This window comes from Camelus ferus, chromosome 27 (assembly GCF_009834535.1).
Source record: "Camelus ferus isolate YT-003-E chromosome 27, BCGSAC_Cfer_1.0, whole genome shotgun sequence".
NCBI lineage: Eukaryota > Metazoa > Chordata > Mammalia > Artiodactyla > Camelidae > Camelus > Camelus ferus.
The window spans coordinates 21,057,920-21,085,260 of NC_045722.1; the positions used below are offsets into that span (position 1 = coordinate 21,057,920).

At 40.2% G+C, this 27,341-nt stretch overlaps 1 protein-coding gene across 8 annotated transcripts in view; it reads left to right on the plus strand.

The window, feature by feature from the left end:
• The window catches only part of MEF2A (myocyte enhancer factor 2A), a 124,255-nt gene extending 109,396 nt beyond the window's left edge, over positions 1-14,859 (plus strand). For 5 of the 8 annotated variants that reach the window (XM_032469019.1, XM_032469021.1, XM_032469015.1 and 2 more), the window contains 4 exons: positions 1,419-1,442; positions 5,065-5,191; positions 8,803-8,929; positions 10,718-14,859. In XM_032469019.1, the coding sequence (XP_032324910.1) occupies positions 1,419-1,442; positions 5,065-5,191; positions 8,803-8,929; positions 10,718-11,120 (681 nt within the window). In that variant the 3' untranslated portion in view covers positions 11,121-14,859. The remainder of the gene's footprint in view (positions 1-1,418; positions 1,443-5,064; positions 5,192-8,802; positions 8,930-10,717) is intronic. The other 3 variants (XM_032469022.1, XM_032469018.1, XM_032469017.1) reach the window with 1 other exon arrangement.
• The last annotated feature ends 12,482 nt before the right edge of the window (positions 14,860-27,341 follow it).

Below are 27,341 nucleotides of genomic sequence, written 5' to 3' on the forward strand. Positions count from 1 at the left end.
CCAAGTAAATCTGTGCTTTAGTTACTCCTCCACCACTTTCGTTGTTTGACAACTGTGTCATGTGTCTTCAGGGTGTTGACAGCGGGGGGTCTGGGTGAGAAGTGTGATGGTGTGCTCTCTGTGCAAGTCCTCTCTTCTAAGTCCAAAATTATTTCAGTATTCAGAGTTAAAAATACATAATACACATTTATATAACAAAGATATGTAACCCCCCAAAAAGGAGCTGAGAAACAGTGGCATTTAAGACAGTGATTTGGTTCACCTTCCAGAAACTGGATGTGGAATACCTGCCACTGTCTTTCAGAAATAAAAACTGCAGAAAGCTTCATTTAAGGTACAGGAAGATGTTTATAAGAATCCCTAATAAACTGCAAAATTTAAGGACAAACTACAGGTAGACATTAAGCAAGTTGTCAATTATCTGGGTCTTTTTTTTAGAGATTATGAAGCATCTCCATAGAATTCTTAAAATTTGCCACATAAACTATTTACACCCTTATCCCTGTAGGTTAAAGTGAAAACTGTACACACACACACACCCCCATAGTATTTTCATGTGTGTGTTGCAGATGGAGATGTGTAAAGATACCTATAACGAAACGGTTGAAGAGCATTTTGCCCACATTTGAAATAGCAGTTGTAGGCCAAGCAGTTACTTTGCAGAGTAAATAATGAAACCTCCCTCCTGTTTTACACCACGGTCTGTAGATAAACCTGCTTTTAGCTTGGGGCTTCATGTACAGTGATTTATCTGTGACATCTTTCACGGATTGACAAAGAAGCTTGACTTATTCAAGTAAAATAAGAAAAACTAGTAGATTATTCCCAGCATATTAACATTTTCTAGATGTGTAGGGAAAAAGGAGCAGATGTTTCATTCATCTCTTTCCTGTGTATGATTTATCAATTCCATTTCTCCCCTAGTCTCATTTTCTTCATATATATGGTTTTCCCCATTGAAATTATTCAAAAACTGTATTTACAAATGATAAACAAATAAATTTGTATTATATAAAACTGTTATACTCAGTAACAAATATTTGAGTTCTTGTTGTTTCTTAACACTGTGCTCACTACTGTGAGAAACAAGAAAACAGTCACTTCTGCCCACACGGAGCACAGAATCTAGCATGGCTTTGTGTAGGTGAGGCCAGCATCAGAACAGACCAAGCTGGGGAAGAGGTGTCTTTAAATCCTGGCTGTAGAGAATTTAATAGAACCTTTCCAATCTTTTGAAGTCAGCTAAAGGTACAGAGACGATAAATAATTTGTATTCATACTCATTGCATATATAATCATCTCTTTAGACTTCCAAACAACTGCTAGTGTCCAGATAACATGTTTTCTAAAGAAATATTTTATTTTCAAGTACCAACAGCCTTAGTAACTCTCTTATCCCTCTTATGTGCTGAGTGCAGTCGGAGGAAGAGGAATTGGAGTTGGTGAGTGTGGGTTCTGCTTGAAGGGAATTGTAAAAGGTGTAGAAAGTACTAATTCTCTTCAGTGTTTCTATCTAACTAATGTTCCCTTTGTGACACAGATTTTTTTTCTTGTATTAAATACTGTCCAAACACTTTGAATAGTTAAACCAACCTATTGTACTGCAAAGTCTGGTTTTTCTATTTATAAATGTATATCTTGACCCATTTTATTTGTTGGAGGGAACATTGGGATAGAGCCTTTAAAAACAATAGCTGTGTATGCTCACCAGGCAGTTGTTAAAGAATTTTTTTTTAAGGAAAGATATAAAATACCTTATATAGTTCCCCAAATTATTAATGTATTTTTAGAAAATGACTTCACTCTCAGTTCCTCAGATTGTAACACACTGTCTTGTGTTGTTTCTCTTTCTTTCAAAAAGATTACATCATTTTTGGTGAGGTCACCTTTCTCACAGAGTTATTATTTCATCCTGTATGAGATGATCTGAACCACAAGGGGTTTCCCTGTTTATTAAAACAAATGTCTTTAACTGAACATATACAAACTCCTTTTCTAGCAGAAGATATTCTCTTCTTAAAAGTAGCTATTACCTCTTTTTCTATAACAAATGATTTCTATTGGCTTTTCTTCTAGAAAATAAATTTGACTAAAAATAACTTTCAGTTAGTTTATTTCTTTGGGAACTAAAACCCAAACTTACAGAACTGATTTTATGAATTCAGAGTAGCTGCTAATTAGGTAACTTTAAGGGGAATAAAAACTTGAAAATGTTTAGTTTTTAGCACGGACAAGGGCTCAGACTGCATGGAAGCATGGGGGAAAGGCGTCTGCTGGTTTTGTGTACACTGTGTCATCACAGATGCATGCATGCTGGTGTGTTTTACACAGTTTGTTTCTTTTCAAATAAGGTTGCCTGTGCTCTTTCCTTAAAATGAGAGATTGTTCTTTTAACTGCGTGATCGCTCTCACAGTTTTAGATGTGGTTTCATATTGGTTAACTGAAATAGCCCAGTCAGCTGTTACTGTGATGGGGTATATCAGATTTTGACTGTCTTTTGGGGAAATACTTTACTTGATACAGTAATGATTAGCAAGCAGAAGTTTATAATTCAAGGTAAAATAATTCATCTTATATTAAATCTCATATACCCTTAAGAAGTCATCACGACTGCTTACTTGTGAATTGTCTGGCAATATGTTGCCCTCTAGTGGTTCTGGAAATCACTTACTCTTACGTAAACTCAGTGCCATTGAGATTAGGAGCTTTGGTGGGTAGAACCACTGTGTTGTAGCCTCACTGATAGGCACGCGCGTGCGCGCACGCACACACACCCCATCTTGAGGTCATGCCAGGAGACTGCCATGGAGATGAAGCTGTGGTGTGAGCAGAGCCAGGCCAAACCATGTCACTTTGTTCTTCACCGAGCGTTTGATTCTTGAGTCCCAGGGACCAAATCTGTGAGAACAGATGAAGTCCAAAGTAGATCTCTGTCTCAGAGATTCATACAAATTTTTAACTTGATGCTGAGATGAAAATGTATTCCTAGTTGTCATGTGTTGACTTTCCACATGCCTGAAAGTATACCCTCAATCACAGAATCTCCAAGATAAATTTCTAAGTATTTGAAGACTATAAAACCTAGAAATAGTAAAAATAAATATTTGTAATTGAGAAACAAATACATAACCAAAGCTGTAAACAGTTATTCATACTCTCTAACACTTCATTCACTCTAAAATTTGATCAGTTTAAAATGCAGAGCTTTGTCTCTGAACCAGACTACAATCAGAAACACAATCTGTTAGACTTCAGAAAGTTGTTGAAATTGGCTTGAACTCTAAAACGTAATCATGGATGGCTCTGACCCAAAGTAAGGACAGGTGCCCAAGAGCCTGCCCTAAAGGCGCTTTCAGAGCCAGGCTGCAGAGATTCCTTTAGCAGCCTTGCAATTCTAAAACAGCTTTACTTCATGACAGCTCCAGGGAAACAGCTGTGAATCAGAAGGGATAAATAGACTTAGCCTTTAAAAACAAAAACAAAAACAGTTTTATGTAGAAATCTTGGGCCATAGGGTTTCTTGGGACAATAAGGAGACTATCTTCTGTTTGTGTGGTATTTCTGTTACCAAAGCATCTCCCAGCTGTCACCTCACTAGATTCTCAGGGAAGTTCTACAAGGCAGACAGCACGATGAGGAGGTTTGGTGTGGTGAGATGGTTCTCCCAGTGCTTAGGAAGTAGTGAATCTGGTGGGCGGGGGGCGAGAAACGAGGCAGTATAATGAATGCTGAGTGGTCTTTCCAACATCCTCTAACTTAAATTTGGATAGAAAATACAAACTAAAAAGAAGTAAACTGAGATCTGGATCCTTTTCAGATGATCTGTATCCTTCATCTGATTACCCTTTGAATGGTGATAGAGGAAACGGAATCATGTTCTGACTCTCCTCAAGGACACTGAGTTATGTACTTCTGTTGCTCTGGCTTAGCCCCCCAAGCGACAGTTATCAGGCCGTAACTTCTTCACTTAGAAAAAGTTATGCTTTGGCCTTCTTGTGTTCCAGCCACATGGAACTTGGTGTCCATTCTGTTCCTCTGATCCTCGGTTTTAGAAAGTGTTCTCTTAAGGCAGGATGGTGAGAACTGCTCTCATGCCCTGCACATGGAGAATGGTGACTGTCTTAAACTGACTTGCTCGTCTGGTGGTTGATTTCTTCCCTCTCCACTGTAGGTAGGATACCATGTAGATGCAGTCAGTCGGCAGGCGTTTAATACTGCTCCATGCATAGCCCTATCAAGGTACTTTATTCGAAAGTTCTCTATTCAAAGCCTCCCCTCTCATAAGAGTCTGGAGACTGTGAAGGGTTACAGATCTTAATCAGCTGTTAAAAAACAGGTCAGCTGGTGGACGATGTTGATAACGGGGGAGGCTGTGCACGCATCGGGGCAGGAGTACATGGGAAATCTCTGTACCTTCCCCTCAATGTGGCTGTGAGCCTAAAACTGCTCTTTAAAAAATCTTAATAAAATATATATCAAAATACATACAAACATACAAGTACATATTATACATATATGTGTGTGTCAGCTGCATGATCACAGGGAGGGAGATATGAATGCAAGCTGCACTTCAGTAAGCTGTGATTTAAAACCATGTTAACATGTAAATGCTGTAGATGGAAGTGGCCGTGATCCCTGTGCTCTCAGGGTCTCATGCCTTGCTGTGCCTTGGGCACTGGAAACCCACACGTGTTTTACTGAGGGTAGTCTGGCAGTCTTTGTGGTGGCAGCAAGTTCTCGTTTATGCTAACACATGAGTGTTATTACCCCTAGTGGGAGTTTCTACTTCTAAGGATGTATCTTAGACATCAGTAAACTCTTATGAAAAAGACTCTAGGCAAAAATGAATAATTAATGTTAAAATATGTCCCTTAAAATGAAGTATTTAGTTATTCCCTTTAGTATTTTTCAGGTTTTCACATCATCATTGCTTCATGACGTAATGACATTCACATCATAAAACTGTGAAAAATGTCACTTTTAAATTGAATGTTATTTTTAAAATGTGAAGTCTGCACATAAATGCTCGCAGGATAACACTTTGACTTTCTCCTCTCTCACAGAACACCCAGAGGATAAGCAGTTCTCAAGCTGCCCAGCCCCTCGCCACCCCAGTGGTGTCTGTGACGACCCCGAGCCTGCCTCCACAGGGCCTGGTCTACTCGGCCATGCCCACCGCCTACAACACCGGTGAGCCTGCCCTGCTGCCTCTCGTGGGTTTTCTTTCTGTTTTGTGCTCAACACGTGCTTTTCTGATTTTTTTAAAGTATATTTATTGAAATAAATTATCTTCAGCTTCTTAGCTTCACATTGGAACACATAATAGCCTTGAAAAAATTACAAAATACATATTGTAGAAAGATTTGCCAGTGTGAACTTTTACATACCCCTGACAAAGAAACAAGTAGCTGTTATCAAAAGTATAGCCTGGGGCAAACCAAGCAGGGCACTAGCCTGTTGCTCAGTGTTTTCTATGTAGTTCTCATGACACAGTATCTCGCCCTTCCAGGCTTTTGAAATAAGATGTCTTGCTCTTTGTGCTGTGTTAACCTACTTGTGGGGAGTGTGAATCCCTTTGGACTCAGGAATTGAGGAGGCAGCAGGTCGTGTTCTCCCGTGTGACTGCCCTGTCGGCTTCTGTGGATCGTGTGTGAGGGGCAGGACCAGGAGCCTGCTTGTTTCTCCTCAGAGCCAGGCACTCCTCACCCTGAGAGCAGTTTTCATGTTTTCTCTTTCATGTTTATTTAGACATTTCATCCCCCGATACCCTAATTGGGGGTATAGTAGGCAAGCTGAAGAGTGCTACAGTGGTTGGAAGGGTGCTGTAAGCCACGTGGGCTTGTGGAGAACCCGGTCTGTGCAGGTTTGGTTTAGAGTTGTCATTCTCAGAGGCGACAGAAGACATGTGGTTTCACTTACTCACCAGCTGAGCCACACACCTGAGGCTTCAAAAGAAGAAGGAAAGAGAGAAATAGTTAAAATTATCTTGCCAGCTGTTCAGACTGCAGTGCAGGGAATTTATTCTTTTGTGACTCTTACAAGCAGTCTGTGATAAAGATAATCTGGTTTTAGACTTTAGGGTAAATGCTGTAGCACAGTGCTTTCAGACTCCTCTGGAGCTCCCTGAGAGGTGCGGAGCCGTCAGTAAGTTTGATTGCTGCTTTAATTTCAAGTCGTTCTCTTAAAGCAGAAACAACTTTTAAAAGTTTTGTTGGAAAAGAAAGCCTTGTAGGAAATGTTTACTACCTTTTCCAACAATCAATATGAAGAAAAATCCAAATCTATCAACTAAATCTAGAATAAAGCCAGAGATTATGCATTCATAGAAGCTCTGTTTCATTGTCCTAGTCACCGGCTATATGAGCAGTGCTGTTCTGGGGACATACCTTTTCTCCCAAGTTTATCCTAGAAGAGGATTCTGGACATACCTAAGTTGGTAACTGTGGACAGGAAGCCCTGAGTTGTTGAGGTTAGAGAAGGTGGGGAAAGGGGGAAATCTGTGAGCTGGAGTGGTCAGGGGGTACTGGCTGAGAAGATGGGGCTTGAGCTGGGGATCAGTGTTAGATTACCGTTTACTGTCATTTCATGACAGCTTTTTCAGTCTGGTACTTAGAGTTCCACTGTACTTGTTTTTAGAAGTGCCATTGGATTAGAAAGAATTTGTTTCGTAAAAGTGCAGAAGGAATTACCAAAACATAAAAATGGAGTCAGATTCTCTTGAAACTGCCCATCGCTCAGCCTCAGTCTCATTCCTTCTTTAACTGCTTAGAACACCTTTTCTGTTTAATGTTACACCTTATCTTTAACGTATTTATCTATTTGCCTTTTTAAAACATGTCCATGTTTTATCTTTCATTAGGATATAGCTACCTTCCTGTACAAATTTAGAGTCAAACACAAACCAGTCAGTCAGTAAAGGGATGAATAAATGAGCAGCATTTCAAAAGTACAGTAGTTCTGTGTGGAGGAATCATCGCTAAGATCACTCCCAGCTTCTCTGAGACTTATTCATGGATCCATTCAACACATACTTGTTAAACACATGCTGTGTGGCAGTCCCTGTGCCAGGCACTGGAAATACAGGAGTGCATGGTTAACAGTGAAATGTAGGGTCTGTCAGGGGAGAAAGACACAAGACAAATAGCTCTAGGAATAATTTATTACTGTCATGTTAAGGGCTACATTTAAGCTTCCACCTGAAGGAACACACATGACCCAGCCAGGCAGAGTAGGGATTGCCCCAGGAAGAGGGAGTACTGTGTACAGTAGGAGCATGGTTAGAGGGACAGGGACGGTTACAGAGGTGAAACTCTAGAGTAAGTAGGGAGGCACTGGCCTTGTTGAGGATTTTAGACATGACCTTGAGAACATTGGGAAGCTGTAGAAAGATTTTAAGCAGAGTGGTGTCATGACCATATTTGTTTTGTTAAGATCACTTTGGCTGCAGTGTGCATAGGGACAAAATTGAGTGCAAAGATACCACACAAGAGCCTACTGTGATGGTCCCAGTAATGAGTGCTGAGGGCTTGAACTAGGGTGGTGGCAGAAGAGATGGTGAACCTTGGGCAGGCTTGAGAGACAGTGGGTAGAATTGACCAGACATGGTGGTTGATGCTGGAAGAAAGGGCAGTGTCAAGGGTAACATCCACAGGTTTCTGGCAAGAACAGTTGGGTGAAAGTTGGTGCCATTCACTAAAGCAGGTTTTGGAGGAAAAGGTGAGTCCCACTGGAGTCATGTCACATTTGAGATGTTTGGAGAGACATCCACATAGACACACCAAGTAGGTCTTTGGAAGGACGTAGAGGTCAAGAGAGAGTTGCGGGCTGGAGGGGTCACTGTGGAAGGCATCGATCGGTGTGGTGGGCTCCCCTGCCTCAGCTTCCGTGGGGACAGCGGAGGCAGTCTTAGAGAACACTGAATGGGAAAGAGTACAGAGTCAGGACAGTCTCCCTGAGCACCAGTTCTTCTCTTTCAACTCAGTTTCTTTTTTTAAAAAGCTAATTCACTTGGATGACTAGTTCCTCTTGAGACATGAAAAAGAAGTTAAAAGTAGAAGAGTTTTTGCCACCTTTCTTTAGAACTAAATAGAAAAGACAAGTGTTAATGATGAACTGAAATAACTCTACGTGTGAATGATAACTGATGTCCCAAGTCCTGGTCAGAGTGATTATGACTCAAGCATTCATGTAAAATGAGCTATATTATACTCTTGTGACAGTTTTTTCGTGAACTTGAAATCATTTGGTATGCATTCTGGGATCTTTGACAGTTCCTGTGGTTTGAACAAATGCAATTAGAATTGTGTAATGGTGCACACACTGTCCGTGTCACTAAGGTTGGTCCCCCTGAGAAGGCGGTGCTGTGTCCCTCCTATTCCCCCTGTACTTCAGGAGTGTCAGACCTGCTGGATGCAGGTAGGGTGGGCTGGCCTGTTTCTCTTTGTTCAGTAGGTTAGCAGTGGGCATATTTATTTAAAATAACGATTGTAGAGGGACATCCATTTTATTATTTCTATTTACAAGTCTGGAAAAAGTGTCTCAACTTTTTGTGAAATAATAAACTATTATGAACACTTAGTATAAAACTGAAACATTTTATTGAAATAGACAACTGAATATAGCTAGGTCCTGTTAACCTCCCAAAAGATAAATTTGGTGGGGGGGTGGTTAAGCATGTTGTTTTACATCATGGTGTACCTGGCTTCTCTGAACCTAAGAAAACTTTTGAAGCAACTATTTGAAAAAACAGTTTTGCATGGTCCTTTTGTTACACACCTGAGCAATATCTCCTTCTTCTTTAGATTACTCGCTGACTAGTGCAGACCTGTCAGCCCTGCAGGGCTTCAACTCCCCAGGAATGCTGTCACTGGGGCAGGTGTCAGCCTGGCAGCAGCACCATTTAGGACAAGCAGCCCTCAGCTCTCTGGTGTGAGTAACTAAAATTTTCTCCAAATCTCTACTCCTAGTCCGTGCACTCTCTTTCTTTCAGTCTTTTGCCCTGTTGACTTTCATATGAATATCCCACAGTGATTCTTTTTCAGATAGCACAAGTGTTTGGAAAAAATGTTTTCTTCACCTGGCTCTAGATAGCCTGGATACTGAGCACACCAGGTAGGCCTTCCTTGATGGGCTTCAGGGAGCACGGCAAGGCTTCTGTTGCGTGGGCATTCTAAGACAGACACTCAGCCAGTGTCTGAGGGGTTGCCAAGGCACAGGGATCACCCAAGTGCACCCCCTCTGCCCACTGGCCAGTGGTTAAGCTGCCTGCCTACCACCCTTCTTTTTCTGCTTAGAATATCATCAGTAGACAAAACAAGAAAATGAGCTGTCCTTTGCTTTCTTCCTGAGTCGTAGGGGAGGAATGTTAGGGGTTGGGTATCTTATGTATGAATCAGGCTACGTGGGACTCATGTGGTCTTCCCAGGCCACTGCACACACTGTACCTCACCAAGAAGGGCTCACAATAGAGAATGTTTGTTCTGGGCGGTGTGTGGGGATACAACTGAAAAGGGTGTACAGTGGTGCCCAGCTGAGACGAGACGTCACTAGCAGGAAGGGGAAGGAACAGTGCCTTTGTAGAACCAGGATGGTAGGCACGTGCAGCAGGTGGAGGAGAGAGTCCCAGAAGCAGGGACAGCATAGCCGGCCCAGCTGGCCTCCATGAGGGCCGGCTGCCTCACCCCTGCTCAGGACGCCAGGGACATGTGTCCTCCTGGCCTCCTCCCTTAAGAGTCCCCAGAGAGACCCCCTGCATTCTGAAGTAACTCCGCAGTGCACCCTGCTGTCAGTAGTCTTCTTGGGGATTATGTCATGGAAAAAGGTACAGGTACCTAAGGGAAATTTCTTTGCCTACACAGGTATTTGGCCCTCGGGCCTGTGCAGAGCATCCTAAATGGACACACAGAACAGCCCTGCAAAAGCAAGTGGAAATGGCTTGGTGCTCAGACTGGGGAAAGAGCCTGTATGCACCCTCCTGTGTACTGCCCTGAGCAAGTCGGTCTTCCTGAGACTCTTTCCTCATCTGAGCAGGTTACTTCAGTCAGTAACTTTCTGGCATTACTCTCAATCAGAGTATTACAGAATTTTAATTTGAGAATTGAATAACATTTTATTTTCTAATAATCTCAAATAATGTCAGTGTCAGTAAGTATGCACCTGTGCAAACAGCCACCCCTTGACTCTGATTCATACTAACAGACAAATTGTTTAAGTGTTTTACCTTTGGATTATTTTCTATAATACTACGATTTAGAGTAATACCAGAAACGTTACTGACTACTTAGTCTTTGTGAGACCTCTCCGTGTCTGGAGAATAGGGTGACTGCCTGCCTTCTTAGAGCTGCTGTGAGAATAGGTGAGATGTTGTGCCCATCACGGGGCCCCAGCAAAGAAACGAGGCAGGAGGGCAGGCACAGCTCAGGCTGCCATGTTGTTCCCCCTCCGTTTTGGTCCGTGCACAGCGTTCGTCACTGGCACCATTTTGGTATCTTCAGCTACAAAAGTATGAAGGTTGTGGGCAGTAGAACCAGACATTAAAAGTCTCAACTGTATTGTTTTTTTCCCCTGTTGGGGAGATGTGATTTCTTTCTGTGCGAGGCGCTGCAGGAAACACCAAAACCAGTCTTGGGGAATTCTGACAGTATTCAGTCGGGTAATAATAGTTCATTTATGCAGATGTACTCTCAAACTCTCTAACATCTTTTTTTTTTCCTTCAGTGCTGGAGGGCAGTTATCTCAGGGTTCGAATTTATCCATTAATACCAACCAAAACATCAACATTAAGTCAGAACCAATTTCACCTCCCCGGGATCGAATGACCCCGTCAGGCTTCCAGCAGCAGCAGCAGCAGCAGCAGCCGCCGCCGCCGCCCCAGCCACCCCAGCCTCCCCAGCCGCCCCAGCCGCAGCCCCAGGCCCAGCCCCAGCCGCAGCCCCGGCAGGAGGTGGGCCGCTCCCCTGTGGACAGTCTGAGCAGCTCGAGCAGCTCCTATGATGGCAGTGACCGGGAGGATCCACGGGGAGACTTCCACTCCCCGATTGTGCTTGGCCGACCCCCAAACACTGAGGACAGAGAAAGCCCTTCCGTAAAGCGGATGAGGATGGACGCATGGGTGACCTAAGGCTTCCAGGCTGGTGTTTCACTTTGTGTTACTGCAGTGAACTGCCCTACATATCTAAATTGGTAAATAAGGACATGCGTTAAGTATATTTATATGTACATACATACATATATATCCCTTTACATATATATGTATGTGGGTGTGAGTGTGTGTATGTGTGGGTGTGTGTTGCATACACAGAATCAGGCACTTACCTGCAAATTCCGTGTAGATCTGCAGATGTGCGCCCCATGGCAAACAGAGTACCCAGTAGGCAGAGTCTAGTCTGGCACTTCCTTGGACTACTTGTTTCATAAGATAACCAGTTTTTGCAGAGAACTGTGTACCCATATATATAATTCTCCCACACTAGCTTGCAGAAACCTAGAGGGCCCCCTACTTGTTTTATTTAACTGTGCGGTGACTGTAGTTACTTAAGAAAAATGCTTTGTAGAACAGAGCAGTAGAAAAGCAGGAACCAAGAAAGCAATACTGTACATAAAATGTCATTTATATTAATTACCCAACCTGGCATGGGTCTCTATTGCAAAGAGGTGCATGGGAAAGGGCTGTTGATATTAAAAACAAAAAAACACACACAAAAAAGAAAATAAAAAAGCCCCACACATAACTGTTTTGCACGTGCAAAAATGTATTGGGTCAAAGAAATGATCTTTAGCTAATAAAAAAGAGAGAGACTAGAAAACACGCATGAGATATTCAGAAAATACTAGCCTAGAAATAGAGAACATTAACAAGAAGTTAATATATTAAGTTATAATTGGAAGATGTCAGAAGTTTCTTTTTACATTCATATCTTAAAAATTAAAGAAACTGATTTTAGCTCATGTATATTTTATATGAAAGAAAACACCCTTATGAATTGATGACTATATATAAAATTATATTCACTACTTTTGAACACATTCTGCTATGAATTATTTATATAAGCCAAAGCTATATGTTGTAACTTTTTTTTTTTTTTAGAGAATAGCTTTATCTTGTTTTAACTTTTTAGTTTTATTTTAAGAGGGGAAAAAAACAAAAATACCTTGCAAGCAGAACCTTGGAAAAAAAAAGCCATGAACACTTATTATTCTATATGTAAATTAAAAGTTGAGCCAAACTCTTTGTGTACATAGCATCTTAAATATATTATCACCTTTGATGTAAGTACCTATGTATTGTATGGTCACCAGATGAAAAAGTATATTTTTGTGGATTGCCGCCAATTTGGGGGGAAAAGGCGAGATCCTTATTATTAAGTAGAGTATTCACTGTTTAATATTTACTATTTTGTTAAATATACTGTACTTTGGATTTTAATTATTAGCCCAGTCTTTTCAGAGGATTGTATAAAGGGGTTTCTCCCCTCACTGGTGGTGAATGTGTGATGTTACAGTGTAATCTTTGTGCTGTATGGGTTGAGCATCATTATATATTTTATATGTGTATATAAATAGCAAAGTGGCAAAAAAAATTGGTGTTAAGTTCATCTGCATAAATGTAAAATGTGTTGTAACAGATTTTATAAGGCACTATTTAAAACTTGCCTTTTGTGAGGAAAAAATATAGTAGAAAAGCTGGCCTAATTTAATTAATATTAGAGACAATGGCGAAATAGTAGATGAGCACAAAGGTTTTATAAGTGGTAAATGATTAGGGAAAAATATTCTCGGGGGAAGGGATCTTTTTTCCTTAACCCTCTAAAATAGAATGATGCAGCTGGTTACAAGATCCTACAGTTCAGGGCACTCTGCGCGTTGAGGTGACACTTCGGTGTGGGAAGGATCCTCTCATGGTGCAGATCTTGGCACGACTCTTGCCATTCTAGTGAAATCATGCCACCCTCAACTTCGACGTTGACCAAGGCCTTACTCTCACGGGAAGAGGACGAAGTGGTGACAGCATGTTCAGCAGTTTCCTGGGCTTGTGCCATGAACAAAATTCAAAGGCCCGTATATCTTTCAACATAGACTTTTAAATAATCCTTTTCCTGAGAAACTCGAAATACCGGTTTAAAATTACTATTCTATATTTTAAATTTAATATTGAGCAACTACCTACAATTTTTACTTTTGTTTTTTTCCCCCTAAATTTGCGTTCCTTTTTACATTTTTCTCAGATGCTATTTGTGACAAATCATCAGCCAGACGTCCTGGCTGACACACAGGTAGTAGGCTCAGGCTAAACCTGCAGCGTTCACAGCTGCAAAACGGAATTGTTTTTAATGACTTTGAGATTTTGATAGAGGCCAAAAAAGGGAGGGTGATATGCTCTTGCCTTTCATCAGTTTAGACATTTGGCTCATTCAGAAAGGACTAGGTTTTCTTTAAAATGTACTTATGTTACTGAACTATTTACAGGCACAGTTCTTCATCAGGTGACACCTAATTGAAACAAGACAGTTTCCCAACACTGAATTTCCAAGATCGTCCTTACCACTTCGTAAACCATTTATAGCTTTGAGAGTGTTCAGTGCTTCTTTGGTTGTTATTTTTGCATGTTCATGAACTTCTGCTGTACATGGGATAGGAGTTAACACATTCACATTTACTGTCTATTTTCTTGTGTGCCTTATGAGATGGCTTTTCTGACTGTATCTCAATAGTCTTTCTTTCTATGCAGGTTTATAATCAGTACAACTACTGTTTTCTAAAATAATATTACACAAGGCTCGGAGTTTGTATTTCAATTACACTGACCAAGTAACAATGTATTCCGTTTTCAGGAACTAAGTATTTGACTGTTAACCCTTTTCCCACACACCCAGCGTGACTCAGAGCGTATGGACTTCACAGAGACACTCTCGCCCAGACCCCATGTACGAACACATACACGTCTCCTGGTGGAAACCAGCTCAAAGTGGGGAAAACACTAACCGTATTACTTTAGAACCTACTTTTCTTAACCCTTTTAGACTCACGCGTTTTGTATGACACCATCGCAAGAAAATTTTATCCCTGCAGATGAAGTATTTTATTACTAAAAGACAAAAGCAAAAAAAGCTTAGAGTAAATTGCACTGGTGAAAGCACAGTTTCCAACAGCTGTGCTTCCTTCACTCCACCTGGTACTGCGTTGAAGGTCACCATCGTCTGTCCACAGACGGTCCCAAGCAAAACTCCATCTTTTGAGCCCTAATTATGTCCATTGTGTTAAGAGACTGAAAAATCAGGGGTTTGTTCTAAAAGAACAATATATGTTTTACCATTTCCTTTTACTGTAAGGACAAGTAATAAAGCATTAACATACTTTCTGTATTAACCATCATGCGCACAAGAAATACATAGTAAATAAGGAACCAGAAAACTCCTGGCAGTGGATCATAAGAAGCTAGATAATTAGAATGTGAAAAAGATTTTACAAATGTAAAACTTTTATTTCTCTGTAGAAACTTTTCTTCACTTTGCTGTGCAAGAAGACACTGCTTTGCTATATTTAAAATGGCTTTTTTAAAAGAGATTTATGTATTTGGTAAATGTTTGTAGTCAACAGTTCACACAAGAAGCTGTACACGGTTTGATCATGTAAAACCGTTTGGCGGCACAAGCTGGACTTTGTTGCCATCCTTGAGATGAACCTTTTAAGAAAAATAAGTTAATCTCAATTTTTCCCTGAATGTGTTGTTTTTTTCTTCATTATACAATAAATATTATAGTGAACTTTTTATCAAATGGTTAAGAAAATGTTAGAGGTTGTTGTAAACTATTTGTATCCTGCACTCACTACAGTAAAGACGGACTGGCTTTTCCTGTGTACTCCAGACTCTGTCATGTTTGCCACCAGTCGTCCTTTCCCCTCCCCTCCTCTTCCCTTCCTAGGCCTTTTCTGCCTGCAGGTCCTTTTTACTGACCTGGAGACATGGTCAAGGCCGCTGTTGCAGCACCCCGCCAGCCTCCCCTGTACTGGTTCCTGAGGCGTCCCCAGCCTCGGCCAGCCTGGCTGTCGCTGTTACGTGTGTTGGTGGGGGCACATTAAACCCATTCAGGTTCTGATAAGGACTTCTTACAGGATATGCTACCAAAGTGCGGGGGGGGGGGGGCTTTGTTAGAACTTAGTGTCATTGGAGTTTGTCTTTCAAGTTTAGGTGGTGAAATTGTTTTGCCCAAAATGCATACATAATACTGAGCTAAGGGCAGCAGAAGACAGATTTACTAAGAATTGAGTTTTTATTTCCAAAAGCAAAAAATTATCTTAAACTTGCAGTGGAAGGAGTTTTCTTCCTTTGACTTGTTTTCTAAGCCATCTCCTAACTAAGCAGATTCTTGCTGTCAGTTAAATTAAAAGCTAAATTTTTGTGCTGGTTTTACTTGCTGGCTACAGTGAGGCTTTTATTAGCAGGTTTTGAAAGCTGGTTGAGTCCTTTGGCTAAAAATACTCTAATCACAGCTGCAGCTACTTAGAATCAATTCATTGCAATTTCCTGGTTAGCTCCCATGGGTGCTGCCTTCCTCCAGGCTTTGTCTTGTTTTTAAGCTGATTCTGTGTCTAACTGGCACCAGCCGAGAAAATGATTTTTCAGTGAAGTCCTCTGCCAGTGAGATGGCCGCTGCCTGCTCCCCTCTGCCTGTCCGGTCACTCGCAAGGGGCCAAAATACCACCAAGTTGTAGAACTGAGACCAGCAGTATTCCTTCCATCTTGCCCCAGAGTTGGGAGGTTCCAAACAGGCACCTGAAACACTACAGGGGGGCTCCTGGGGGCTGAGTGGACATGTGCCTCGCCTGGCGTGTGACGGGGGAGCTCTGAGCCCCAGCTGTCCTGTGTGAACTGAGGACACGCTGCCCAGCAGCCCCGGCCCATGACTGCAGGTAGCTGGGGTAAATGCCTACCTCCATCTCAGTGTCCACTTCCCAGAGGACCCGCACGGACAGGGCAGTGTCCCCAGGCTGGAGAGCGTGTCCTAGGCTCTAGTCACGTCCTCGCGCACACACCGCCTGCCTGCTCTGTCTGCACCAAAGCGGCTGAACGCAGCTGGGGTGGGGGTGGCATCGCAGTTGTACTAACCAGTTTCACTGTGTAATCCCCCCACCACCCCTTTCTTCAAACTTACAATGTTTTAGCAATTCCGTGACCAAAAAAACAGTTGCACAAGAAGAGAGGGAAGACGACTTCATTTTGCCTGTATCATACCATCCTCCAAAGACAGTATTCAGCGCCAAGAAGGAATGTCCCAGTTACAAAGAATTCCTCTGAGCAGAAGCCCTGCCCTGCAGACAAGCTCCACAGCTTCCGCCACTGAAGTCCCTGGCCAGCTGCTCAGATCTGCCAGCCACATCACGGTTATTTACATTCCCTAGCTCCAGCCATCCGAGCTTCAGTCCCTCCCTGCTTCCCCCGCCCGAGCCGGGACCTGCACCAGGAGCCGTCCACGGCCTCTGTGGGCACAAGTGTAAGAGACCAGACACCCGAGTCCCTCCCTGCCTCACCGGAGCCTGAGAGCTACACTTACAGCCAACCCCAGCTTCTACAGCTCCCCGAATGCAAGACACAAGCCTAGATGCCTTCCGCTGACCACCCCCCCCCCACCCCCGCCCTGGCTCTGTGCTAGGGACTAGACCCTCCAGCTGCCCACCTGCATGCCGCCAGCCTGACGCAGTCACTGGCCTCCACTGCAGCACATGCAGGAACAGGAGAGTGTGTGGCCACAGGTAAATGCACTGACAGCAGTGCCCACTGCAGCTGCTTTTGGGCACAGATCAGACCCTGCCTTCCCTCGCTGGCTAGCAACAAGACAGCCACCCATTATAGTCCTCCAGCTTTGCTCCAGCATGCCAACAGCCCAACCCCCACCACCTGCCCTCACTACAGTGTGCATGCGCCGTGGGGAGAGTGAGCACAGGCACGCATACTGACATCCAGGGCACCCCCAGCTGCTTGCAGGTCTGGATCAGGCCCTGCCTTCTGTCACTGGCCAGCACCACCACACCCACCTGTAACCAGCCCCTCCAGCTGTGCACCCACATGCCCCCAGCCCGACCCCCACTCCTGGCCTGCACTGCAGTGTGCATGCCCAGGGGGAGAGAGTACAGCCCAGGAGAGAAGGCTCACACCCAGGGCCCCCAGCAGCTGTCTCCGAGTCCAGGTGAGGCCGTCTTCTGTTGCTGGCCAGCAGCACCGTGCCCGCAGGCAGTAGTCCCTGCAGCTGAGGCCCTGCACGCCCCAGCTGACTCTTGTCACTGCCCTCCACCACAGCAGGCACAGCCGGGGATGGAGTGAAGCCACAGGAGAACATGCTGCCATCCAGGTCCTCCACAGATGCCAGTGAGCCTGCAGTTGGCCTGGCCCCTGCTACCTGCCCTGACCCCCATCACTTAAAGTGTGTCTGCAGATAACCCGTGCCACTACATAGGCACTAGCAGCTGGCCCCTGGCACAGAGTCTGTGCACACCGCTGGCTCCAGCCACCTGCTTCCTGCCCTGGTCCCTACCTACTGACCCAAGAGGCACACCCTAGAAGCCCAACATCCCTTGCAGCCACTTCAGACCAAGGAATACACGGTTGTCAACACTGTGCACCCCAGTGTCTTGAGACAAAGAGATATCACACCCCCACTGGATCCAGTGCAGCCATGTACCCTGTGCCACTAGACCTGGGGTCACCACACAGTCTGGTACGCCTCTAAGAGAAAGTGAAAGGCTTCTCTTGCCAAAATAGGTCTATGAAGTCTAGAAGAGGTGACTACCTCTTTAAATGCTCAGACACCTACACAAGGCTACAGGGACCACAAAGAATCAGGAAGACATGTCTCCACCAGAGGAACACAGTTAACTTCCAGGAACTGGACCCCAAGAGCTGGAGATCCAGAAACTGCCTGACAAATAATTCAAAGTAAGTGCTCTACAGACGCTCAGAGAGCTGTAAGAGATCACAGATAAACGACAGTATGAGGAAAATAATACAAGAACAGAATGTTCTCATAAAGAGAACAGAATACTCAATAAAGAGACGGAAAACATAAAGAACCAAATTTTGAAGCTTTGAAGAGTATAATGATTAACTGAAGAATTCAACAAATTGCTTCGACAGCATACTGAACAAACAGAATAGAAAATCAATGGGCAAAAAACTGAAATTGTACAATTAAAAAAGCAAAAAGAAAAAAAAATGAAAAGGGACAAAGAAAGCCCAGAGGAGTTATAGGACATAATCAAAATAATGTACATATTACTGGAGTCCCAGAAGGAGGAGAAAGGGAAAAAAGGAGTAGAAGGCTTATTTAAAGAAATAATGGCTGACATGGTGACTGTATGTTACTGCACAGCAAAATAAAAACGGCAAATGATGATCCTTCTCAAACTATGCAGAGCAAGGAATATACCCAACTTATTTACAAGGCTAGCATTACCCTGGTACCAAAGCCAGAAAAGGGTACAAGAAAACGACAGGCCAGTATTCCTGATATACACAGATGCAAAAAATTTCAATAAAATACTAGCAAACTTAATCCAGAAGCACATTAAACGGATCATTTATGATCAAGTGGAATTGACCCCTGGGACACAAGATGGTTCAGCATATGCAAATCAATGTGCTCCACCACATTAATGGAATAAAAGATAAAAATCATATGATCATGTCAGTGAAAATGCAGAAAAAGCATCTGGCAAAATACACCATCCTCTCATGATAAAAATGCTCAACAAAGTGGATATAGAAGGAACATACCTCAATACAATAAAAGCCATACATGACCGCCCCATAGCCAATGTCATGCTCAATGGTGAAAGGCTGAAAGATTTCCCCCAGAGATCAGGAACATGACAGAGGTGCACACTCTCACCACTACAATTCAACACAGGACTGGAAGTCTCAGCCAGAGCATTAGGCAAGAAAATGAAGTAAAAGACATCCAAATAGGAAAGCAAGAAGTAAAACTGTCTTTGCTTGCAGATGATACGATCTTATATATACAGGAAATCCTAAAGACACAACCCTAAAACTGCTAGAACTAATGAACAAGTTCAGGAAAGCTACAGGAAACAAACTCAACATACAGAGAACAGCTGTGTTTCTATACACTAACAACAAAACATCTGAAAAGAAAGAAAACAATACCATTCACAATGGCATCTAAAACAATAAAACACTTAGGAATAAATCTAAGGAGGTAAAAGTTCTGTTGCCTGAAAAGTACAAGACTTTGATGTAAGAAATTGAAGACACAAACAAAAAGATAACCAGTGTTCATGGATTGGAAGACTTAATATTGTTAAAATGACCATACTATCCAAAGCCGTCTATGGATTTCAGTGCAATCCATATCAAGATTCCAAAGGCTTTTTTTTTTTCACATAAATAGAAAAAAACCAATCCTAATATGCATATGGAGCCACAAAAGACCCTGAAAGTAATCCTGAGAAAGAATAACAAAGCCAGAGGCATCATACTTCCTGGTTTCAAACTACACTACAAAATTATAGTAATCAAAACAGTGTGGTACTAGCATTTAAAAAGACATATAGATCAATAAAGCAGAATCAAGAGCCCAGAAATAAACCCTTATGTATATGGTCAACCAGTATTGACAAGGGAGTCAAGAATACTCAATGGGGAAAGAAGGAAGGAATACTCTCTTTCTTTTACATGGTGCTGAGAAAATTGGATATTCACACATAAAAGAATGAAAGTACATCCCTATCTTAGCCACTACAAATATTAACTCAAAATGGATTAAAGACTTAAACATAAGACCTGACACCATAAAACTCCTAGAAGAAAACACAGGAGAAAAGCTCCTTGACATTGGTCTTAGCAACAACTTTTTGGATATGACATCAAAAACAAGCAAGAAAAGTAAAAATCTAATGTACACATTAGGACTATATCAAACTAAAGAGCTTCTGCACAGCAACAGTAACAATCAACAAAATGAAAAGACAACCTACAGAATGGCAGAAAGTATATAAACCATATACTGACAAGGGTTAATCATTAAAATATCTTAAAGAACTAATACAACTCAATAGCAAAAAAAAAAACATCCAATTAAAACTTGGGCAGAGGATCTGAATAGACATCTTTTCCCAAAGAAAACATACAAATGGCCAACAAGTAACATGAAAAGATGCTCAACATCAGTAACCATCAGGGAAATGCAAATCAAAACCATAATGAGATATCTCCTTATGCCTATTATAACAGCTATCGTCAAAAAGATGAGATAACACGTGTAAACAGGGTGTGGAAAAAAGGTAACCCTCATGCACCACTGGTGAGAATGTAAATTGCTTTAGTCACTAAAGAAAACAGTATGGAGGTCCCTCCCCCCAATTTTTTAAACTACCATATGATCCAGCAATTCCACTTCTGGGTATATATACAAAATATATGAAAACAGGTTATCAAAAAGGTATCTGTATGCCCATATTTATTGCAGCATTATCCACAATAGCCAAGATAGAGTTTAACAATCTAAGGGTCAATGGATGAATGGATATAAACATCTGCTCTGTGTGTGTGTGTCTGTGTGTGTGTGTGTGTGTGTGTGTGTGTGTGTGTGTGTGTGTGTAGACTATTATTCAGCTCTGAGAAAGAGGAAATTCTGTCATTTTGGACAACATAGTTGGACACTGAGCACATTATGCTAAGTAAGACAAGTCAGGCAGAGAAAGGCATACTGTTTGATATTTATATGTAGAATCTTAAAAAGCTGGATTTGTAGAAACAGAGATTAGAATGGTGGCTACCAGAGCCTGGGGGGTGGGAGAAGTGGGGAGATGTTGGTCAATGAGCACACACTTGCAGTTAGAAGACGAGTAAGTTCTAGAGGTCTAATACACAGCATTTTGACTAAATTAACAATATTGTATTATACCTCAAAGTCGCTAAGAGGCTAGATCTTAAATGTTCTCACCACAAAAAGAAATGATTATTATGTGATGTGCTGGTGGTGTTAGCTAGTGCTACAGTGGTAATCATATTGCAGTATGTAAATGTATCAAATCAACATATTGTACACCTTACACTTACACAATGGTATATATCAATTATAACTCAATTTTTAAAAATCACCCACGATTAGTCAGAATATTAAAAGGGTGTCCCAACCAGATATTAAGAAATATTGCCAAGCTACAAATATAAAAGAAGGTCATACTGATGCAAACAGAACAAAACAACCACCCCACCCTCCAAAAAACGCTAGTAAGCAAATGTAATAGAATTAAGAGCTCACAGATAGAATTATGTGGAGATTTATGTACACCATAGGTAATTCCATAAATAATTAGGGAGAAGACGGTTTAGTAAATACTGTTGGTAAAATTAGTTTACTACACAGAGAAAAATGAAACTGGATTCTACCTAACATGACACAAGCAAAGTAGTCTCCAAATGGGTTAAATAACTAGTTAAAATAGAACAATGGCATTATATAATAGGAAAACATCTTTCTGACCCAGAGTAAGCAACTTCCAAAGTACAAACTGTAATGGAAAAAACTGATGAATTTGATTGCATCAAAATCTGAGAAACAAAATAGTATAATTGCAAATCACTCCATATCAGTTCATAGAAATCATCATCATTCTTTTTTTATACCTGCATAATATTCCACATGGTAGGGATGTCCCATAGTTTAATCAGTCATGAATAGCCATTTTTTTTCCCAATATTTGGATAACCTTATGCATATGTATTTTCATACTGTTAGGGTAGGTGCAGAAGTGGGATTGCTGAGGAGGGGCACATGTAGTTTTATTAATATTGCCAAACCTGCCTCCAGACGAGTTGTACAAATCTGCATTTCCTCCAGCAATGAATAAGAATGCCTATTTCTTCCCCAAAACCTTGCTGACAGAAAGTTGTCAAAGTTTTTATTTTTACCAGTCTGGTATGTGAGGAATTACATCTTAATGTTTAAATTTGCCTTTCTCTATTATGAGTGAATTTGAACATTCTCCCATCTGTTTGAGGGCCATTTTAACTCACTTGTGTGTGTCAATTATACGTGTCTTTTTCTGATTTGTCTATTGGGGTTTTGGTCTCTATCCCCCAATTTTTAAGTTCTGTTTATATCACACGTATTAGCCCTTTGTTATTTATGCTATGAATATATTCTCCCAGTTTATCAGTTGACTTTAGATTGTGTGGTACTTTTGTCATGCAAACGTTTATTTTTATGTAGTCAAATTTATCAATATTTTCTTTTATTAATTGTCATTTTTAATATAAAGCTAGAATCCCTTCCCTACACCCAGGTCAGAGAGGAACTCGCCACATTTTCTTCTAGTGCTAGAATGGTTTCATCTTTCACATTTAGATCTTTAATCCAATTGTAGTTAATTCTTACATGTGGATCAGTTTTATATTTTTCCAAATGGCTACCTAGTTGTCCCAGACCATTTATTAAAAAGTTCATTTTACACTGTAGACTTGAAATGGCACATTTGTCATATACTAAGTTTCCAGATGATATGGATCTAATTTTGGACCTTCTAATTTTTATTCCACTATGAACACAAATTTTAAAAGATTCTCAACACTGCCCAGAAATGCAACCACAATTCCCTCATTTGTTGACTTTCTCACTTTCTGTAATCACTATTTTACTTTCTCCTCTTTATTCCAATCTCCAAGACCACTTCCTCTTCTTTCTAGCTGACCACTTCCTTTCACATTTTCCATTAATAAATAGATGCAATCAAATGAGACCTACCTAGTCTTCCCACATAAAATCTAGGAATCTGCCTGCACCTGTACACATGGGCTCTGCCTTCCCTCCAGGAGCTATGGATAGCCTTTGTTCTTACCTTGGGCCAAGCATTCTATGTTGTGTATTGGAGCCTATCACCTCTCTCCTTCTCAAGGTCTTCATTCCTGCAACTAACCCCTCTCTCTGGTAGCATCTAAGAAGATATAACAATTGTACGTGTATATGCACCCAACATAGGAGCACCTAAATAAAGGAACTATTAATAGAAATAAAGGTAGAAATTGATAGTAACACAATAACAGTAGGGCATTTTAACACCCTACTTGTATCAATGAACAAGTCACTCAGATAGAAAATCAATGAGGAAACACTAGCCTTAAATGGCATATTAGACCAGATGGACTTCATAGGTATATTTATAGGACATTCCATCCAAAATCAGCAGAATACACATTCTTTTCAAGTGTAGATAGAACATTGTCCAGGACAGACTTACCAAACAAGCCTTGGTAAATTTAAGAAAATTGAAATAATATCAAACATCTTTTCTGACCACACTATGAGACTACAAATCAATTACAATAAAAAAACTGCAAAAAACACAAAACACATGGAGGCTAACCAATATGCTACTAAACAATCAATGGATCACTAAAGAAGTCAAAAAGGAAATCAAAAATACTTGGGGACAAATGAAAACAAAAACATAATGATCCAAAATCTATGGGACACAGCAAAAGCATTCTGAAGAGGGAAGTTTACAGCAATACACATTTACCTCAGGAAACAATACAAATCTCATATAAACAATCTAATCTTACATCTAAAGGAACTAGAAAAAGAATAAATGAATTCCACAATAAGTAGAACGAAGGAAATAATAAAGATCAGAGCAGAAACAAATAAAATAGAGACTAAAAAGACAACAGAAAAGATCAATGAAACTAAGAACTTGTTCTTTGAAAAGATAAACAAAATTGACATATCTTTAGCCAGACTCATCAAGAAAAAAAGAGGTCTCAAGTCAATAAAATAAAAAATGAAAAGAAGTTACAACCAACACCATACAAATTCAAAGGATCATAAGAGATTATTAAGAACTATATGCAATAAAATGAACAATCTAGAAAGAATGGACAAATCCTATAAATGTATAATCTCCCAAGACTAAACCAGAAAGAAATAGAAAATACAAACAGACTGATTATAAACAGATTGATGAAGTTGAATCAGTACTTTAAAAACTCCCAATGGCAAGAGTCCAGGACCAGTGGCTTCACAGGTGAATTCTACCAAACATTTAGGGAAGAGTTAACACTTATCCTTCTCATATTACTCCCCAAAAACTGCAGAGGAAAGAACACTTTCAAACTCATTCTGTGAGGACAACATTATCCTAATACCAAAACCATACAAAGACACCACAAAAAGAAAGAAAATTACAGGTCTATAATCACAGATGAATAAAAGTGCAAAAATCCTCAAAAAAAAATTAGCAAACCAAATCCAACAATAACCCAAAAGATCATACAGCATGATCAAGTGGGATTTACCCCAGGGATGCAAGGATTTTTCAATATCTACAAATCAATGTGACAAATCACACTAACAAACTGAAGAATAAAAATCATATGATCACCTCAATAGATGCTTTTAAAAAGCTTTTGGCAAAATTCGATATTCATTTATGATAAAAACTTTCCAGAAAGTGGGCACAGAGGGAACATACCTCAGCATAATAAACACCATATATGACAAGCCCACAGCTAACATCATACTCAACAGTGAAAAGCTGAAAGCATTTATTCTAAGATCAAAAACATGATGAGGACTCCCACTCTCTCTTTTCTTCAACATAGCACTGGAAGTCCTAGCCACACATCAGACAAGGAAAGGAAATAATGTGAATCCAGATCAGAAAGGAAGAAGTAAAATATGATACCATTCATAAAAAATCCTAAAGACTCCACCAAAGAACTAATAGAGCTCATCAATGAATTTGGTAAAACTGCGGGATACAAGATTAATATACAGAAATTGGTGGCATTTCCATACACTAATAACAAACTATCATAAAGAAAAATTAAGTAAACAATCCCACTCATAATTACATCAAAAAGAATAAAATACCTAGGAATAAACAGACCTAAGGAGATTAGAAATGTGTACTTGTAAAACTATAAGACAATGAAGAAACTGAAGACAACACAAACAAATGAAAACATACACCATGTTCATGGACTGGAAGAATTACTATTGTTAAAATGACCATACTACCCAAGGCAATGTACAAATTCAATGCCATCCCTATCAAAATACCAATGGCATTTTTCAGAGAACTAGAACACTTTTAAAATTTGTATGGAAACATGAAAGACCCCAAATAGCCAAAATAATCTTGAGAGAGAACAGAGCTGGAAAAATCACTTGCTCCAATTCAGACTATACTACAAACTACAGTAATCAAAACAGTATGGTACTGGCACACAGATCAATAGAACAGAACAGAAAGACCAGAAATACATTCACACACTAATGGTCAATTAATCTATGACAAAGGAGGCAAGAATATACAATGGAGAAAAGACAGTCTCTTTGATAAGTGATGCTGGGAAAATTGGGCAGCTACATATAAAAGAATGAAATCAGAACATTCTCTACACCATATACAAAAATAAATCCAAAATGGATTAAAGACCTAAAATGTAATACCAGAAAACAGAAAGCTCCTAGAAGAAAATAGGCAGAACACTCTTTGACATAAATTGTAGCAATGTTTTTCAGATTGTCCCTTAAAACAAAGAAAATAAGAGCAAAAATAAATGGGACCTAATTAAACTTAAAAGTTTTTGCACAGCAAAGAAAACCATTCACAAAACTAAAAAACCACCATACAATATCATTTATATGTAGAATCTAAAAAAAAAAAAAAAAAAAGACACAAATGAACTTACTTATGAAACAGAAACAAACTCACAGACATAGAAAACAAACATGGTTACCGGGGGAAAGCAGGTAAGAAGGGATAAATTGGGAGCTCAAGATTTGCAGATACTAACTACAAGTTCCTACGTATAGCACAGAGAACTATATTCAATATCTTGTAGTAACCTACAATGAAAAAGAATATGAAAAGGAATATATGTATGTATACATATGACTAAAATATTATGCTGTACACCAGAAATTGATACATTGTAAACTTACTTCAAAAGAAAAAAAACTGAAAAACCTACTGAATGGAAGAAAATATCTGTATAGATATGACCGATAAGGGGTTAATATCCAAAACAGCTCATACAATTCAATATCAAAGAAACTAACAACCCAGTTTAAAAAATAGGCAGAAGACCTGAATAGACATTTTCCCAATGAGGACACAGAGATGGCCATGAAAAGATGCTCAACTTGTAAATCATCAGAGAAATGCCAACACCTGTTAGAATGGCAATCACCAAAAACAACACAAATAACAGATGTTGGTGATGATGTGGAGAAAAGGGGACGTTAGTACGCTGTTGGTACGAATGTAAACTGGTGCAGCCATCGTGAAAAACAGTAGGCAAGTTTCTCAAAAAACTAAAAATAAAACTACCATATGACCCAGCAATTCCAATAGTGAGTATCAATCTGAAAAAAACAAAAGCAATGATTTGAAAAGATACACACACCCCAAAGTTCATAGCAGTATTATTTACAATTGCTAAGATATAGAAGAAACCTAAGTGTCCATCAACAGATGAATGGATAAAGACACATACATACACACACACAATGTAATACTATTCAGCCATTAAAAGAATGAAATCTTGCCATTTGCAACAACATGGATGGATATGGAGGGTATTATGCTTAGTGAACTAAGCCAGAGAAAGACAGATAATTCACTGTTAGTGTACAGAAACCCTATTAATTTTTGTAAGTTATTTTTGTATCCTGGAAGTTTACTGAATTTGTTAATTAAATCTAACAGTTTTTTGGTGGAGTCTTTAGGATTTTATGTATATAAAATCATGCCAGCTGCAAATATTGACATTTTTATTTCTTCTTTTCAAATTCTGATGCTTTTTATTTGTTTTTTTTTTTTTTTGTCTGATTGCTCTGGATAAGACTTCTAGTACTGTATTGCATAGGACTTTTGAGAGTGGGCATTCTTGTTTTGCTCCTCATTTTAGAGGAAAAACTTTCAGCCTTTCACCAATGAATTATTTGAAAAAGAAATAAAGAAAATGATCCCATTTACAATAGCATCAAAAACAATAAAATACTTAGGAATAAACATAACCAAGGGGGTGAAAGACCTCTATGCTTTTAAAACTACAAGACACTGATGAAAGAAAATGAAGCAGATACAAATAAATGGAAAGCTATCCTGTGCTCATGGATTAGAAGATTTAATATCATTAAAATTTCCATATTATGCAAAGCCATCTATAAATTCAATGCTATAACCCTATTAAGGTTCCAATGGCATTTTTTTTTAAAGAATTAGGAAAGAACTACCCTAAAATGTGTATGGAAGCATGGAAGACTCTGAATAGCCAAAGCAATCCTGAGAAAGAAGTACAAAGAGGGGAGCATCGCAT